General features: G+C 37.1%; 1 protein-coding gene across 1 annotated transcript in view; it reads right to left on the bottom strand.

Annotated features, from left to right (window-relative positions):
* FBXL13 (F-box and leucine rich repeat protein 13) overlaps positions 1–19,937 on the bottom strand; it is a gene marked incomplete at its 5' end in the record, with an annotated part of 95,928 nt that overhangs the window by 14,518 nt on the left and 61,473 nt on the right. Inside the window, 6 exons of the mRNA XM_082013915.1 lie at positions 2,742–2,825; positions 10,383–10,509; positions 11,664–11,783; positions 14,650–14,812; positions 14,970–15,087; positions 15,738–15,836. Coding sequence (XP_081870041.1) covers positions 2,742–2,825; positions 10,383–10,509; positions 11,664–11,783; positions 14,650–14,812; positions 14,970–15,087; positions 15,738–15,836 — 711 coding nt within the window. The remainder of the gene's footprint in view (positions 1–2,741; positions 2,826–10,382; positions 10,510–11,663; positions 11,784–14,649; positions 14,813–14,969; positions 15,088–15,737; positions 15,837–19,937) is intronic.

Below are 19,937 nucleotides of genomic sequence, written 5' to 3' on the forward strand. Positions count from 1 at the left end.
ATTTGGATGTAAAACCTCTCTGCTTCCTAACAAGATGGATGGTTATTTTTTCTACTGTAAAGTTACCAACGAATGTTTATTTCTTACATTGTTCTGAAACATAAAGCAGTAAGTCTATGCAATTGTACTGAATTTCTCAAATCTCCATAAGGATTTAGGCAAACTTCAAGCACATGAACAACCTGTGACAAAGATAAGGAATTTTACAGTTTAACTATACATTTTGGAAAGAGTCATCTCCTTTTCTTTGTTCTGAATTTTCAAACTAGGTTCATTTCATGCCCACTAGATTATGTATGGAAGTAAACATACCCGCCCTTCCCATGCCACTTGTGATTGAACAGATCACCATCGTATTCCTTCAGCCATCCCCTTTCCAGACCGCAGGTTCCTTGCTTACTTATCTGTTCCTTTTATGGAGATTGTACCATACCTCTGATCTTCCCTATTACCCTCTCTGAATCTTTTCCCATTTCCAGTGCAATGCTTTACCCATAAAAAAGAATTACAGTAACAACAAATAACTGGTTTTACCAAAACAAAACAATGAGGAGTAATAAATCTGAATTTAGTACGTAGTTGCTGCTGTGATGATAGTGTGAGTCTAATAAATATTTGAATGGCAACTCTCATAGTCAACATTCATTGAAAAAAAAGCAAGAGTCAGTAAATCAGAAATATAAAAAAAATTATAGGCATTGTAAAATGAAACTCAAATGCTGTAATGGTATTAATATTTCTAAAATAATTGCTGATTATTCAAAAGATAAATTTTCTCACTGGATAACTTCCTAACTTATCATCAATGTAAATAACTGCCTTTGTGGCAACTTCAATTTGTAAGCTGCCTTTCTACAAATATATTTCCTGTCTGATTACTTTATAAAGATTATTGACCCTGGGAAATTTCTGAGTTCATAGGCTAAGTTTAAGAACAGAACACTAAACAATACATGTCATAACCTAATCTTTTTATTTTAAGAATATCTAGCTTTATATTTCCCAGATTCAGTTTTTACATTTCAAAACCACTATATGTAATAACAATTTTAAAAAGAAAAACAATGGAAAAAATTAAGATTACTGAGATACAATAGATGTCTTGCTGTGAGCATGACGAGATCTTTAGAATAAGAAGTCAGTATTTCAAATATTTAACTTAAAATACATCCAGTCCATTTTCTAGCAGATTAGTTTCATTATTGCATATGAATAAATTATGTATTTGATGTTTTCATAGGACATTTTAAAGGTTTTGTTCAAATAATGACACAGTGCAATTTGTGCTATTTTTCCCCTAGAACAGCTAAGACATCTATTCAACCTGGAGAAGATACACGTGCATTTTTTACTGAAATATAATTTGGTATTTTTAATCACAGTAATCACACCATTTATGCCAGTAAGAAATATGCCTTTAGAGATATGAGACATATTTTTGTGTCACTAAGAGATAACGATGTGTAATAATCTATCAGCAGCACATGAGGAACCAAGTGTAACAGGCTAAAAGAAATTCAACTATTCCATTGAGCTAGGCATGTTAAGTCCTCTAAATACACCGATCAACAAATGACTGACTAAAGAAGCAGAAAGCAAGACCTGAGAGCCCACACCAGTGACAGGAAAAGTATGTTCTAGATAGATAGAAATCAGTGAGAGAGTTGTAGAGCAAGCAAGAAATAATAGTACCAGCAATTTAGATTGCAGTTTGCACAGTACAGTTCAGTAGAAATTGAGGGTCTTGTGGCACGAATTTCGGAGTCATAGAAGGAGATCAGGTTGGTCAAGCAGGACCTGTCTTTCATAAACCCATGCTGGCTGGGCCCGATACTGGTTGCCCTGTATGTGCCATGTGATGGCACTCAAGATGATTATCTGCTCCATAAATCTCCCCTTGCGACTTACTGTTGCAACTTCATCGCTGCCCACCTGAAAAATCAATAATGGATACTTAGCTAAGGGCCATACCAGAGTAGGCAGTTTTCTCTTCACATCTTTAGCCCAGGCCCCAGGGAGGCAGCAGATTTCCCTAAGAACTGCGCCCGATTTGAATATTGGGCCTTGTGTTCCACTCAGGAGAGTCTCCTATGACAATGACCCATCTTTTTTTCTTTATGGAAGCGGTTTTGGTGCAGGACGTAGGCTGATTTAACCTCGGCAGCACCTCCAGGCTAGACGAACCGTCGCCCTCATTATTGTTCGGTTCCACTTGCAGAACCACATACCTGTGATGCAGAGGCATCTGGGAAGGTGGAGTCGTCTCAGAGGAGATGCGCCTGCTGTGCCGGGCAGGAACTTGTCGCCATTGCCCCCCATTGCCCCCCATCCACGTTCAGACAGGTGGAGAGACATGGGGGATCCTCCGTACCATGTGTCATGTCCTCCTGTCAGGCCTGTCCCAGGGAAGACAGGGTGCAATTCCAGTAGCCTCCCTCATACTCCTCAACCCTCTCACCCCCTCCTGGAGCTCTGCCGCTGAGCGGAGGAGTTCCGCTACCTTGGGCACCTCCCGCTGGTGTGCTCACAACTGCTGCCTGGTACTGGCATTCATGGAAGGAATGAAAAAAAAAAGGAAAGGAATGAAAGGCGAGAATCATTTGTAAGAGTGAGAGCGTAAAACAGTGTAATGAAGAATAAAAGATGACACACAGAGTAAAATAGTATCAGTTTTGGACATGGCTAATTGGAAGAACAAGAGAGGCTTCCAGGAAACACCAAGAAAAGAGGTGAAGTTTTACCTGAATCCCAGTATCACTGATGTTTTTGCATCCTGATATAGAAAATTCCTTTATTTTTCCATGGTGGCCAAGGGCTCTCAAGCCCTAAAAAATTCCAGAAAAATTAATCTTAAAAATCAATACATGCAATTATATATAATTACATTTAATATGTTAGTGTTAGGCTGGTCAATATCCAATGTCTGTATATTAAAGCTTCTGTCTAAGAACTGCAACACCTTTTAAGACATTCTCTTCAGCAGCATGCACATATATAGTTTATCCTCCAATTTTTGCTTGAAGTATGTACAAGGGTTAAGAACTCTTTGCAGAAATAGTTCAATTGAGAAAGTAAAAAATTAGATTTTCCTACCTGTTCAGAAAGAAAGAAATTGAAGAGAATTAGCATGGTGTGAAATACTTCCACAGGATACAGACCAGAACTCTCATAAAGCAAAATATATTTACAGATCCCCTCCAAAATTTGGGTTTGAAAGAACTTTTCACAATTTTTTTTTTTTTTGTTGGAAGAACAAAATACTATTTGTTATGACCAAACAATATCTTAAAATTGCTCCCTTTATGATTTGCTTTATAGCTACATCTAAGGTACAAGACAACATTTGAAATGGTGCAGTCACACTCATAGGTGCATGAACAACCCCCATATTCAAGTCAATACGGAGGTGAAAACCTTGGTAAATTCCTATTTTAGGAGTGCAAAAGGATCCTAAGATGCTTTGTGATTTTTACTGCTTGTACACCAGGAAACAGGACCATGTTTTGATCCTAAACTCTCTAATCTGAAGGAGAATTACATGTTGACTTTGTAAAATTTATTTTGGTGGTCACAGCAGAATATCTCTGTGCTTCATATCAATAAAGTAAACTTTACTGAAAAACAGCGTTATCACTTTATTCCACATGGTTAATAAATTATCTACAATTAGGCAGCAAACAGCACTGCACAGAGAGGAAATATCATCCTGAAAAAATAAGCAGATGTAAATAGTGTCTGGAATCCAAATGTGGACACTGTAACGATAACGCTGGAAGAGTGCGGCTGGAGTTCAAATTTTGCAAATTCCTGAAATCTCACAGGCTGAATAAACACAAAAAACAGAACACTGAAAAAGATTTCCAATCCTGGCTTCTTATGAGAACAAAGAAATTTGCTTTTTTCTCAGCAGATGCAGTTATGCGGTGCCCATTACTTTCAACAGCTTCATGAAAATCTACAGATTTCAAATTCTTGTTGACCAGAGCACTCCTACTCAAGACAAAAAAACAATTGCGTACTTAAATCCCAAATGGGTTTATGTCAGAACCTGAATTCCTTACAGCAGAGACTAATAGTGATAGGTGTGACCTTATGGACATCATTCCTTCTTGCATTTTTCTGTATTTTGAAGTGGCACCACTTTAACGTACTTGGTAAAGAATATTATAAAGATTTTTTTGCTACATGACAACTAATGATGCTATGGCTTAAAAGTTAATTTATAATAACTTTATATGACTAGAGTGGCATTGAATCACAGAACAATTTTTTTTTTTTTCAATGAAAATCAATTAATAATTCCAGATTTGAGAAGGGAAAGAGTGAAGACATGGAAGACAAGGAATGTCACTAGGAACTGTCTATTACATAGAAAAACTATGAAACTTCTAAATTTCCAAAAATAAACCTCTTCAAACAAGCTCTACACAGGTAGTCTAATCTACATAAAATTTTTAACTATTATTTTTTTATCTAACATGTATACAAAGGAGCCTGTTATCACTTGTTTTATTAGACTTCCTGATTTATTCAGTAGTATTCCCTGATAAATAACATCAGGGATCCCCATCCAGGATACTGACCTATTTCTAGAGACTTTTATGTTCTATACTAAGCCTCCAGACATTTTTGAAAGATATGGCCAGAGCTATCATATTCTCATTGGAAATCTTGGAAATAGATGCCAGCAAAAGAGATACTGTGCAGCGTACAGACTAGGATCACCCACTCTGTGTGTCTCCAAAAACGTATTTCCTCTTTAACATAAAGAAATCACCCCATATATCTTGGATCAATCTTCTGTTGCCACAGGGAAAGGGAAGACTTTGTCCTGCATCTCTTGTATAGCATGTATATTACCATTTCCATTTAGAAAATAACTTTAAAAGAAACTTCTTATTCCTCTCCAACAGCTGTTTTTTTTCAAAGCAATTTTTACATTTTTATTCTGTTTCATTTACATTATTACGTGAGGCCGACAAACAGTTGCAGAACATCACTTGTTATTATTTCACTGTGGCTTCTGTAGATGAGAAAATTAGTATTAACTGTATCAGTTGGTGAGTTGGGCTTCATTTGCTAGAGACAAAAGTCATCTGAGTCTATGGCATACCAAAGAACAACTCTTTATTGTTTATGTTCACAAGCTGCAAATCTCTGCCTTTCAGCTGCAGACTGCAATGAACGCACCGTCTCTCGCTAACAATAACCATGTGCTACGCTGTTTTAAACTTCTCCTGAGATTTCTGTTCACGTATCTCTTTGTAACCTTAAAGCTCAGCATCTGTAATGTATCTTGACGTACCAGAGATATACAGATGTTACTTCCTGTTCATACCCCAAACCAAACAGATTGACCTCAAAGTGACTCCAATCTTGGAAGACAAGAGGTATCTCCCACCTTCCATTTCTGAGCCATTTAATATGCAATGACTCACCTTATCCTCTAAAATGCTCAGATTTCTGCACAGATTAGCTGCAGTCAGGCATCAGTTTCATGGATCAAACACTTACTAGAAGAGAAGAATGTAACTGCTATCATGCAGTAATCTTTTGCTAATAAAAATACTTATGGGGCAGAACACAGTTCAGTTTCAGATAGAAAAAACCTGCTGGAAAATTGGTAAGTCCTCAAGCAAATGCTGCTATACTGTTTCCAATGCTTGAGCTAATATAAAGGTGGGTCAGATCAGTTTACAGGAACTGTAGAGACATTCTCCTATTGCAGTGCAGAAGTTGCCCCGTACGACTCCGTGTATAATGCATGCCATAAAATTTAATTTGTGTACCTAACACCATTTGGGGTTAGACCAGATCGTAACATACAAAATACGGTTGCCAATGCTTCTTGACACTAAGTCCAGACAACAGGGCTTCCATTGTAACAAAATGTCCTGTAAAAATATCAAGCCAAATTTTCGACATTGTTAAGCACCTTTAATTCCTACTGATTTGCATTGGGACTCAAGGTGTTAGCACATCTGGCATCAATTTTAATGACTCTCTGTGTTAGTATTTCCTATTTTTATGCAGAGTTGAGTTTCTAAGTCTCCAGTTCAAATTGTCTCTTTCTCTCCCAACCAAACTAGAGTGCTAACATCTGAATTTGGAGCCCACTTCAATATATTTTAACATTTCCTTTTCCCTGCTTTGGGAATGTGTGTGATTGGTCACATCCTTTCCTTCGGAAATCAAATGCAACTAATTAATTTGCAGTCTGTTGCAATTATTATTATTAGACCTGCTAATATTTGCTTCCTAACCTTTATGAGGCTCTTCCTCAGTCCTACTGGCCTAATTTTCTAACAGACCAAAATGTGGAGCTGGGCTATGGATTCGAGTCACCGTAGGTTGCAAAGAGCACAAAGAAGTTACTCTAGATAAGTGTGGAAAGCCAAAATGCCACTTTTGGTTTTGGGTTTTTTCCCTCTTTAGAAACTTATTATTAAAATATTAGTAAATATTTACATTGCAGCCTGGCCTTCAGGACCAGCCAGGATCTGAAGATCATTAAGTACAAACACATAAGAAAAGAAAGTTGAGCTAACTGTTTATACACATAACCACTGCTCCAGAGTTCCCAATGATTACCAGTTATCCTCAACTTTAAAGAGTAACTACACATAGCATGTAAAAAATCTGTGCATGATTAGCTGACTAAGGTAATTCTTGAGGAGGCACTTCAGCCAGAAGAGAGGATGGGGCCTTAGATTATTATGAGACAGAATTTCATGCATGACAGTCATCACAGAAGACAATGCAGAAACAAAGAATATTTCTCTGGATACTTCATATTTCCTTTTTATCTTTGATTTCAGAAATGTATCAGGATTCTTCTTGTTTTTAAAGTATTTTACCTATTTTTTATGTTGAAGGCTATTATTTTCTCTCTCATTATTACACCGCATATAATTCACCACTGATATTAAACTTCCCTGAGTCTATGTCATGGCATCTACTGTTTTTGTTGCTGGATGCTCTACATAACTCAGAAGTCAACTAAGTTTCTTTAACAATTCCTTTTATTATTCTTTGCTATGCTTTTTCTGTCTAAATCCTGCTTGACTTAAGACACTTTCTTCAAATGTCCACACAATTCTCTACTTAATTTCTTTTTTATGCCCCAGGAAGATGGGTGGTGCAGGGCATATGAATCAGCAGCTTGTGTCGGGACAAGGAAAGCTGGGCTGCTGCACGCTGTCAGACCCTCAGACTTGGAGCAAAGCTGCCAAAGCTGCATCATATAGACATCAGAAAAAGTTCAAGACATTTTAACAAAAATACGGAGAGTGTGAAAAGAAAGCTTATAACTAAAACTGCTTCTCTAACTCATGGAAGCATTGCCACTGAGTCTGCTCTTAGAAGAAAGGCAAATAGGTTTTGGCCCTAAATGCTAATGTTTCCAGCTCCATAATAGAGCACATATTGTAAGCACCTTTACAGTGATATCTAAAATGACGTGTGATATTATCTATGCATTCATGAACATGTTCACCATACTCATGATTTAAAACACTATGGTCCACTCCAGGGAGTTTGGAAGATCAAAACATGAGAGAAAAAAATGAGAGATGGGAGGCTAGCTTGGGAAAAAAGGGAGTTTTCTCAAAGAATTTAAAGGCAGTTTTTTCAAAGAACTCAAAATCTTTGGTCTGTCATTGCATTTTCTTTTTTTAAAGAAATGCTGTCACTAAGTTGCAAATCTTTTCACTTCTAAGTCTTTTAAGTTGTTTGTAACTCTAAGAAACCAATTTCTAGTACTTCAGGAATGACAAAAAAGAACAAATGTCCTTCCCACTATTAAAAAAAGTTGTTTAGACATAAAAATGTGTGTCGTTTATTTAAAAAAAAGATTTTGAATAAAGAGGAAATATTTTCTGAAATGTAAAAGGATGAATGCTAAAATAACTGAGTGAATAAATTCATATTTAAAATGTAATTGTGCGGCTTTTTTATTTAATGTTATATATTTTATGAGTAAGACCAATATAGTCAAAGCCCTAATGAGCAAAGTATAGTAACTTCTTCAGTCTCATACGCATAAAGTTGACATCCTCTTCAGTGGATGATTTTTTTTTTTTTAATGACTGGTCTTTGACTTATTTAGCAAGACAGTTAAGCACACATACAACTTAAATTACTTGCCTTATTCTAGTTTGTGTTTAGAAGTTTGCCTAGGCATTTTCTCTCTGTGTAAAATGCATAACTTCCTACACAATACCAAAATCTGAATATATGCCACAATTATTTTTATTAAATTTCCAGTCTTTCTGTTGATGCGTAGACTCAGGACAATGATAATAAACTTCTTGAAACATGAGACAGACTTTTAAAGTACTTCTTACCAGTGCTACATGTTTTAATTACTGTGAGTGTAGAGGGTACTGTGATTTATTTCATTTTATTAACAAGAGCTCTTGTCAGGGACAATTCTAAGAGTCAATACATTCCTTCCAAAGGCAACAAACTCCCTGAATGACAGACAGATCTCAATAGGAACATTGACTTATTGGGCACCAGAGTAACTACAGAAAAGGAAAGTACCAACAGTGGAAAAAAACTTTCCATTTTGATTGTCAGTCATACCTGAGAGATAAATCTGTAAGAAAATCTGACTCTACTTTATCATTTCTCCCCTACCCTTCCCTTAAGTATGTGCCATCCTTATTGCAGTAAATTCTGTTCCACTTTGATGGGCAGAATGATTCTGCTGTCATTTGAAAAAACAGAAAGGAAAATTCTCTTGTGTAGTGCAAATTTATGTTGCACATTCTACATTTTTTACACGAAACAGCAAGACAGCAAAAGCAACAGAGATCTACTGCACAAACTACAGGAAAGCATATGAGCCTTACAATTTTTCAGCACAGCGAAATGGTGTTGGTTACTGCACATAAAACATTGTGCTCTCTGCTACATTTTAAAAGCAACACTTACAAGGTCTAAATTGAAAGAGATCTTAATACAGTATCATCTATGTGCTAATAAAATGCATAATATAAAGTCAAAGCATACAAATCAGAGCTTTTACAAAGTAGACTGCTAGATTTCCTGTTATCAAATAATGTTGTAAGATCAGAAAATGTATATATTATACAAGTGTGAATGTTATATACTTAAATACAGCGAACAGCAAAACCCGTAACAGTTTTGTAGCTAGTACGAGCAATCAGATCAGAAATTACAAAAATGATAAATGGTCAATTTTCAGCCTAATTTATCTGTCTTGTGGGAGGGGAGGAACCGAAAGCCTCAGAAATGCCGTGTAAGCAAAAGAGCTTGGCTTATTGCCGAGGTCACGGGTTGTGCTATGCGAAAACTAGAGTACAAAGCAACGTAGCGTTTTAAAAGACTAGCTGTGGCAGGCAAGAAGAAAGAAAACATTTATGTTGAAATGCTGTGGGACTGTAATTCAAGGCATTATAAATTTCATTCAGATATAATTTTATGATATTTTAAATGGTCACATTAAATGAAGTCTTCTCGGATTTCCCAACCCTCTTTATTTAGCTTAATTTTGTTTTAATTTAATTTTTGTTTTCAGGCCTCCATAAAAGATACAGACATTCTAGTTACTTTTTCACATTCTAATTACTTTTGCACAAACTGTGTGAGAGCCAAATAATAAAGCTCTTGATCAGAATTCTGTTTGAACAGTGACTGAGTGAATAGTCTCTATGGCGAGTTTTCTTTACAAGGTTTCTCCTAGGTTTCTGTGTTCAGCGAAAAGAGTTTGCCCCACAAGGAAAAGAAAGAGCAGAACTGGCTCTGAACCCCGCGCACCAGGCGGGACCTGCCACGAGTATCTAACATGGAGGCCTGCGACGTTCCACCTCGCTCCCACACGCGCTGTTTTGCTTTTCAGGGTCTTAGCGACTTGACAAATTGGACACAGCTTGGTAGTAATTCTTTCACTAGCAATCACTTTCGAGACCACAGTGTAAAGCAGTGCCTCTGCTAGAGCTAGCGTTCAGAATTTTTCACCATAAAATCTAGTTCATGGAAAATATAATTTTTACAAATTTAAGAGTTAAAAATACCAATTTTTCAGTTTTCCGCAGGCCTAATCATCCTGGAGCAAAACCAAATCTGCTTAATAAATATTCTTTTCAGAGCAGCTTCACAGCTGCCAGACCTCCTCTTTCTGGCGGTCTCTGTTTCTCTTTCAAATGTAAGGATTGTCCAACTTAAGAATGACCTTTTATTGGTTACTGCATATACTGTACTACAAACATTTCTAAAATACGTTTTATCGACACTGCAACTCCACTGCTTCATATCCATGCAGGTTTTTAAGTGAATGGATTTTTATTGCTTTTTTTTCAGAAAACCTAGACAAATAGTAAACACGTGATTCATTCTTTAATCATATATATATATACCGTATCTGAGACGCTGGTTCCAGAGATGTCAATGGATATCAATGACAACATATTTCCCAAGGCTTCAATTCCAGCATCAGTCACATTTTCACAGTAACGCAGATTTAGATAGGTCAATTCATGACATCTAAATCAAATAAAAAACCAGAAATTTCAGCTTTCTACTTTCATTACAGAAGTAGTATAGCAGACATGTTTTGTAATCATCCTTGATAAATTTTTTCCAGGGGATCTAGGAAAATAAGCACTCTAGACTTTTGATACCTACCTTATATAGGCACTTCCAAGAATTCCACTCATAATGCATAAGCATCACAAATACTTCAAACCATGAACAGCAATCAAATTAAATCAAAATATGGAAATCAAGGAGCTCTATTACATAAAAATATTTAATTAGTTTGATGCTTGACTTTTCCCCATCTCCAAACCTCTCATATCTTGCACAGGAGCTTCAAAGCTCACTGCAACGACGGAATTCAGGACCCCATGGCTGCACCCACCCCCAGCTACAGCTCTGCTAATAATGGTACACAGCAAATAAAGATGTTGCCAGGTTCTGCAAAGCAGCATTCACTGTCCACACATGGAAAACTGAATTTTACTGCGTAAGTAAGCACCGTAAAAGCTGTATCTTCCCGTAACCAAACCACAAGACCTAAGAAATGTGGCTGCTCAAGCAGTGCGTTCAGAGCCTGAGGGGGAACGCCCCGTCAGTAAAAGGGGGACGGCATTCCCCAGCTGACCAGCAAATGTGCTGCACTTATCCACAACTTCTGTTACAAAAGCATAAACAGGGGCCTGCTGAGAGATCGAGTAAGAAGTGGAAAGACCGACCCCAATCTTCTCTGGATATTTAAAAATTATTTTTTAATTGCAAATATCAATACTCCTTCTGAGGAACTGCAGTTGAAGAGGTTTAGAAATAGAGTGCTTTTTGTTTGTGCAGACATGAGTATTTATTGAGTTTACAAAAATGTGACATACATGCTAATCTTTTAATGCATTTCGTCACTGACAAACATCATTTAAGCGCTTTTTTTTTCCCCCCTAAAATTATGACTTCTCAGGTTTCCATATTTATATTGATGAATTCACCTTTATATAATGGATCATTTTTTTAGAGATTCACAGTGCCAGAAAGGACTAGTCATTTATCCAGTACAATTTTCTGTATACAATTGGCTGTGTAATTTTATCCATTTATTAACATATTAAGAACTTTAACACTACACTGAAAGTCTAACCACACTAGAAAAATATTGTATTGGACTATGGTACCTTTGTGCTATGTCTGTGACAGAAGCATCAGTGACACGAATACAATTAGTCAAATTCAGCTCTCTCAGCTTAGCTCCTGAAGAACCTTGTGCAAATGGCCTTACGCCTCCATCACTGATTCTAAAAAAGAAACGCAGGCAATATTTATAATATATATTTTTCCTACACCATATACAAGGCAATTTACAATTTACACTCAGCATTCTGCATTGTAGGTAAGCAGAAGTTACTAATGGGATTTTTTAAATAGCCTTTTAAACCCAAAAAGGAGTAAGAATAACTAATAGCTCAATTAGAAAGATGCTGCTCTTTGGAACTGCCGAAAACCAGAACTTTCTGAAAACAAGTCTGATGGAGATTATGAGAACTTCCATTAGTTCCAACACTCGGGTATGATAGCATTCCAAAAGCAGAGATTGGAAAACATATCTAGAAAGAATCAGGACCTTAGACATTTTAGAGTAATATTTATTTTAATATCTTTGTTAATTTAAGAATTTGAAATAATTTAAAGGAAAAATTATCTTCTAGCACAGAAGCAAAAGTCTCAGGTAGTACATGTATGTAGTAGCTGTTCTGTACACGTACACATGCATGAAGAGTTAACACGAGTTTTTCCTCGGAGTGTTTCACTTAATGAATTGCATATCTTATACATGAACGGCTAACTTATACACAAAGGTTATAAAAATTAAGTAGATATAGATTGAAAATCTTTCAGCCAAGTTGAGAGGGTTGGAGAGCTGACTACAACTTGGGTAAGTGTTTCAATATAGTTCGTATCTCTGATATGTTTAGTGTTACTTGTACACTTAGCTTTTCAGTGCATTCCCAGTATTTCTTCTGTGTTCCATGACAAATAAAAAATTAATCCCAGAATTCTGTAGGACAGAATTGTATTTTGGCTTGTACGGTTTGTTGCAGCACAAAGAATCACTGCAAATCCCAAAGTCCTAGAAACATATGGGTAAGAACAGCACTACTAATAAAATGATAACCTGCACAAAGCCTCATTGTGTGACCACAAGCTACAGAGGAAGCGACAATTCATAAAGTGTTAAAGTGATCACTCTGCAATAATTCAGCCACTGTGGTAGTTTTGGTATATTTCACAGTGCAGTTGTTTTTCATTCAAGATAGATAAATTTAAGAAATATACCTTCAGAATAATTAAGTCTGCAAGGAATGCAGAGCCTGGCAATGCAGTCAGCTGAAGTAAAAAGAAAAGATATTCTGTAACCACACTGGGTTTGAGGGATGAAACAGCGACATTATAACTTCTGAAATAATTGTGCTGTGAATATACATGCTAAGTTTCCCTGGTCAGCTGATTAACTGTATAAGAACTCACTGCTTTATCAGACAGGAAGATAACATCCTTAAACAGGGAAAATGTTGTCAAGGGTATGAGCCATCACATGGCCTGTGTCCATTTTTAGACACCTTTTTACTCACGTCTCCATTATTTCTTAATTCTAATAATCATGAGCAGTTAATTTTCTTTCTTCATTTTTCACATGTAGTCAATTCCCTCCTGTAATTTAAGAATTCTGAATTGTCAGATTTGCTCTTCGTGCCCCTTTCATTTCTCAAAAAAAAGTTCCAAAAGACTAAGAAAACTTAGACTCTCTTAGACTGAGATAAAATGTCAATTAAAAAAAAAGAAAGGGATTAAAAGCGTCAAGATGGCTAAGCATTTCAAAATCTGTTCTTAAGATTCTACCACCAGTATGGCACTTCCCTTGATTTCTATGAGAAATTCCTAAACGTTTCCAACTCACCATGTGAACTTTTATAGCAACGCACTGTCCAAAAAAGAGAAACATAAATACTAACAATTCCCCTTTTGTAGATTCATTATCTCTTGAGATAAACTCTTACCAAGTTTAGATGCGTTACAATCTATAACTTTGTTAATGCTGAAACTTTTACAAGTGTCTGCAAAAGCAATGAAATCAGTAGGATTTTACAATAGCTTTACAACTGCTTAAGAAGTTTTGTTAAGGTAATTCAGCAATTCTTTAGCAGTAGAGACAGCAGACACATGTGCAAACACACTCACAGCCCAAGATTTGGCTAACAGACTGGAAAATTCAGCCTTCTAAACGTTAAACCAGAAAATGCAGGCAGCTGTCCCATCTGCCCAGCTGAACTATCAACACGATGTCATGGTATGACTTCAGCACTTCTCAGCGCATCTACATGCAATGTTATCAGATTTTTATATGGCATCAACAAGCACAAAAAGTACTTTAGTTACACATTAAAGCAAAATCCCTAAAACTTCACATGATGTCAGAAATTTTAAGATAAGCAGCAATTCTAGCTTCTTTGTCTTATTTTTTATGTCTGTTGATTTTGAAATGTTTGGAGGTTTTGCCTTCCATGTGCCCTCCCATCCTTGACTCCATTGCCATGTCACAAAACAGGGAACAAGCATGCAGCTTTGGAAGCCCTTTCGTTTGTCTTTGTTTCTACTGATACATGACACACCTGAAGAGGAAAACAGGCTTCACATAAAACATATCCTTCCTCCACAACATAAATTACAATGTTGTCTTGGTAATTCTAAAAAATTGGCAGGTTTGTTTATATCTTATTACTATATAGTTATAGCTGTTTTAATATTCATAAAATTAAATTATATCCAAATTTTAACAGAGGTGTGGCACTGCCACTGTCTTTGATTATCATTTTCATCTCCTTCATAGGCACATTCCAGCATTAAAATATGCCATGGCTATTAAGTAATACTACATCTGCAGTTGATTTTTTTTCTTGAACTGGAGTAATAATTAATGGATTTTTGAAAACATGATATAGGAACAAAAAACTACTTGTATAAAATAATAAGATACATGTATTAACATTCTAAGAATTTATTTTTAAAACTGAAAGTTGTGCTAACAGGACTTACTATGAATATAATTAACTTTACTAAAATTCCTTTACAGTGGCTTACAGAAATCTGGATGTGATATAGTACCTTATGCAGTCTGCTACATTCAGTACAAGAATATGCTTCAATGATGAAATCATCTTAAGACCAGCATCTGTAATCTTCTGGCAATCAGCTACATGAATGTGCCTGATGTATGGGCAGCATTTACTCATCAACTTGAAACTTAAATCAGTAATTTGGTTATTCCCTGTTGAAATAGATAAAGATGTAAATTACACATCTGACATACGTTAAGGGCCTAATCCAAGTACCCACTGAAATCAATTGAAAGACTCTTATTTATTTCAAATTATCTGGATTTTAAAATACATCATCCTAATAATTTTGTGAATTATTATACTAACCTTCAATGCTGACCTTGATGAGTTTACATTCAGCAAGAGCTTTAAAAGTTGTATCAGAAAGATGTGGAGAATCAAGAAAGACAACAGACATTATCTGCTGGCACTTTTCAACCAGAGCCTTTGAAGGGAAAAAGGCAAAGTAAAAGATTCATATTCAAAAACATTCATATATTCATATGCTGTAACGTAACAAAAGATCAGCAAGTATTTTGCATATAATACCAAATGTTACAGTTTCAAACTAATAGTTATAATCCATTTTAACAGTAACTTCTAGACAGTGAGTGGTATATAAGCAAGTGAAATTCTCCATGTATTTATCATTCTTGGGAACCCAAGGAAAAGAAGTAACTGGAGACATGAAGTATGGCAGACGCCCCAGACAGTCATCTAGTTAACAGTCACTTTTGCAGAAGACTGGGAATTCTATTTTGATGGGCCAAATCAGTAGCAGAATATATTGTTCCCATATATTATATTTGCTTTAACACTGAAAAAACTGAAAAACTCTCATTTATAAACTGGAAGGCCTTAATTCAGCCATACCCATGTAGCAAAAGAAGACAAGACAACAGCAGTTTTCTGAAAGTGACTGCAAGTGAGCAAGATTTATAAACATAATTAGATAATAGTTCTAAAAATGTTTTAGGAGAGAAATTTTCCTCTTAAATTGTATCTGCATAACTTTCTTTAAAGTCAGTTGAGTGGATAACCCAGTTCCAACATCAGAACGTTTCTCAAAGTCCAGATTTCTTTTCAATTTCTTACTTGAATACATCTGTCTGTAAGAGTAGGCATTTTGTTGATCAGCAAATCTTGAATCCTACTGCAGCCATTGGCAATATTTCTGAAGCCATCAACTGAAATCTAAGTAGAAATAAAATATTTATATCTTAGCAAGACTAACAAAAACAATACAGGAAAGTCTTGAGATCTTTTCAGTACTTTAAAATCGTGGGTACCTAGATGCTCACTAAAACAAGAAATGCATTAATCCCATTAAAAGAAAAACGGACACATGAGGTATACATATTATTCTGAAATTTTAACAACATAATCCAAATCCAGGATCTGTTCCAAAAATGTGTCTACTAAGCAAGCAAGAGTAAGGTACAACCATTTCTAGAGTCAACACCATTTATAGCAGTAGCAATGAATGTCACATCCTTCTACCTTTGTTTTTCCAGCCTTATGAGGTATTCGCACATGGCAGATGCTCACATCTAGTTTGAAGCAAGGTTTGAACGTGGTAAAATATCTTCATTGTTTTTTTCTAGATCCATAGTAAAATGTGTGCTAAATTCCGACAGGATACAAAGAAAGATCCTACGCAATCACAATAACATGGAGCTTGTTTACAAAATCCTTCATGCAGGACCGCAACACCAACTCTGCGTACTCCAACAGAGCAATATTCAGTGAAAGTGTGAATGGACAGATGGATCTGTCAATTCAGTTTATTCCCTTTTCACCCCAGGGAGTGACTCCAGGGAGTCAATTCTTCAACTGTCCAAATTCAACAGATGTCCGTTCACTCTTGTGCATACAAAGTAGTTCCTTTGACATATAAATCCTGTGTAAAGTATAGGACAGTTTCCTTTTAGTCCCGTGTTCTACAGACAACATGGATGTGAACCCTTCCTCCCCGAGAAATAGTCCCCCCTGATATTTGCATCCAGAGATCTCGCTATTTCCCAGAGTTTTGAAGTTCTATAATATAATACTCCTGTGCAGCTCAGACTACAGGTGTGCTCTGCACCAGGAACTCATTTGAAAAACATCTGCAAAAAAAAAGCAGTCTGGCATGTTCTCCTGGGTACCAAATAAGGCCTGAGGAGACAAGAATCCAAAGGAGGAAACTTCAAAGATAAAGAATACAGGGAGGGATTCTTGCTGTGCCCCACCTCTCCAGCCGCTGCAGAAGGCTGATTTGCTTAGTTACATTGCTTAAGGGGAGCAGCAGTGTAAAACACAGGTTTGCTTAGAGTATATATGTTGTCTGACAGTGGACACCATTAGCAGACAGGAGATAGTCACAGAAAAGCAAGCCAGAAGCTAAGCAGCAGCTAATCACCCATCACACGTCAGCATGGAATCAGTGCACCACAAGATACTTTCGGTTCTTGCACTTGCAGCCTCCAGCCTCTGTAGCACATTTGCTCCCCACAACTACTCATCAGTGGAAACAAGGGTCAAGCCTGCTCTCCTTCCACGCTAGCATTGAGTGAGGGGGTTCACACACTGGGTTTCTGGCTCTTCTTTTTGCAAACTTAACGTTCGGGTTCTTTTTGCGTGTGAGATTTTTCTCCATGAACCGAGTATCTGACTTCAAGTTATAATCAAGGCAGACTGTCTTTTCTTTCCTGGCATAACGCCCCATCTTTTAACTTATGGCCAGGTTAGCTTGCTCTTTATTTTCAGTCTGGAGTGGCCTTTTAAACAGATTCTTTATAAACTGTTTTAAATATTTTGATGTTAAATGTCTGTCCTTCGTAAGGGATTGTGGCACTCTTTGCACTTCTTCCCCTGTGCGGGGCGAGGGGGTGTCAGTACTAGAAGGAAACTGGCTACATGTCTGTCAAATATGTTCCTAGGCTTTAAGTATTTGTGCAGGTCTCACGTCCAGACAGACAGAATATGGTGTGGCTCATGACACACGCTGGCACTGTTAGCACTGTGGATGCAAATATTCCAGTGTGGTTTGAGCTCAGGGCAAGTGTAGTATGAATGTTTTTCCTACAGTGGGTCTGTTAACAGCCTGCAGAATAACAGCATGCAAACCTTACCATCAAAATAGCTATAGGAAATATTTTACAGGTAAAGCATCGTGATACACATCCCATCAACTACCCTCTGTCAGCTGCCTGTGTTCAAGGGCCGGTCTGATATGGTGCAGCTGTGTGAGCCTGGATGAGGCTCCTCTGAACCAGCTCTACTGTAAGAAGAAGCTGAAGAAGGAAAAAGAGCAAAATCTTGGGGGCAGGAGGAAGGGCTGCAGGAAAGGATTATACAGAAAGGTAACCGCCTTGTAACCACAAGCTGGTCAGAGCGTGTAGAGCCTCTTGGTGCACTCCAGGCTCTCACACCACCCCTCCAACTGAGACATGTCTGCTGGACAAAAGGACACGGTGACTTTGGGAATGCGGTCGATGTGGGTAACACATCACCAAGGATCTGCAGATAGTACTGTGGATCTCACCCACCAGCACGGATAGGTTGGATTTGCCTACCCCAAATGATTGCAAAACAACCAGTACTAGCGTAGGGCTACTATGGGAAGGGCAATCCTCTTTTCAACTGCTAGGGATCACCAGAAGGTAAAATGTCAGCGTGGAAAGATGGGTGCTAATTCTCAGGACAGAATATTAAATTCTGTTGTCCAAATTCTATGGCTTTCTACTCACTATTGGCATATGTAACGCAGGACAATGTAATCCTATCTCCAGTTTCCTCAGCCCACAACCTCCGGTCTGTATGAAAGGGATTAGGTTAAATTGTGAACTTCATGCAAGCAGCTGCCTGAGGGACGTATTGGGAAATCTCCATTCTCTGTTGGTCAAGAAGCTCTATTGCTTTAACATGGCATGACCACTTCATTCAAGTAAGAGTTTACCTAACCCTGCAACAGGCTTCCTCATTGTTAGCTCTCAAGCAGTGCAACAACAGAAGACAGCACATTTCTACAACATGCACCAATTAGTTTAATATGTTAAAGTGAAACAAATCACCCCCTAGAAATGTCAGTTTGAGAGGTGAATTTCTGGTAACTGAGTCTTGTTCTTGGTCCATATATTACAAAGAGCAAACCATTCCCAAGGGAAGAGAGGGTATGCTGCATCATACAGTTTGTTGTAATACATGGTAATAACAGTGTCCATTATAATCTGAACATGATGTCTTTTCAAAAGAAGACTGAGGTTTTCACTCTTCTAAAAAATCAGCCAGTTGATTAAGCACTTTGAGTATGCTTTAGCTGTTATGACAGTAGGATTTCCCCTTGTAACTGCTGAACAGATTTGCTATAACGAGAAGGAATAACTCTGCTCCCAAGGAACAGTCACTCAAAAGCTGAGATAGTGCAGAACATAACATATCCAGCTATGCTTATTGTTCAAACTGAAGAGATTTGGTGCGACTCAGTTCAAATGCATCATCAGTTGTAACCAACTGCAGCTGACTCCTGTGACTGCTAACCAAAGGAGGGTGTGGAGCTTAATGGGGGCTGCTGCCAATTCTTCTTGGGATTTTTTTTTTTACCATGAACACACTGTTAGCTGTTAAGAGTACCTACTGCTGGTGATCACAGTTAGATACAGAGAGTAGGAATACAAGATCCCTATGTACCATATGTGTCTATGTACCTAAAACTCAAATGAAAATACAATTAAGTGATGGACCTTAGTTACATTGCATTACTTGATGCTTTGGCCAAGATTTTAAAAATATCACTGAAAAAAACTAAATGCAGGCTCTGGAGCCTAGTTTTAAGCTCCTGACTTTGCAAATGTTAGCCATTTAACTGAGCAGTAAGATAAATATTTGCGAGGCTTACAGGTTGTAAATTGTAATTGTAAAAGAGGAATCACAGTCAAGACTAAAATCAGGGAAATAAATACGTAGGAAAAATGCTAAGAAGTCAAGAAAATGTCAGTAAGACTGATGGTGATTTTAAAAAAGGACTGCAAATGCTGAAGCCTTTGTTTACTCCACTGAAATTAGGGATACAACTGAGGTGTCTATGTTAGACAGTTATGAAACTTGGCATCTCTCTATAGCAAACAAAGAGCAAGACAGATCCCAAGATGGGTCTGACCTGAAAAAGTCTGAATCATCTCTGGAGACCTCTCTCCCTCTCTAATTGTTATACAGATAAATTAAGGTAATTTTCTAGGTATTACCTTAGGTTAGATGCCTACAATCAAGTTAAATTCCCATCCTCAAAAGGATTGATAGTAGGTTACAAGTAAT

This window comes from Phaethon aethereus (assembly GCF_964289735.1).
Source record: "Phaethon aethereus genome assembly, chromosome: 1".
In the NCBI taxonomy this organism is placed as follows: Eukaryota; Metazoa; Chordata; class Aves; order Phaethontiformes; family Phaethontidae; genus Phaethon; species Phaethon aethereus.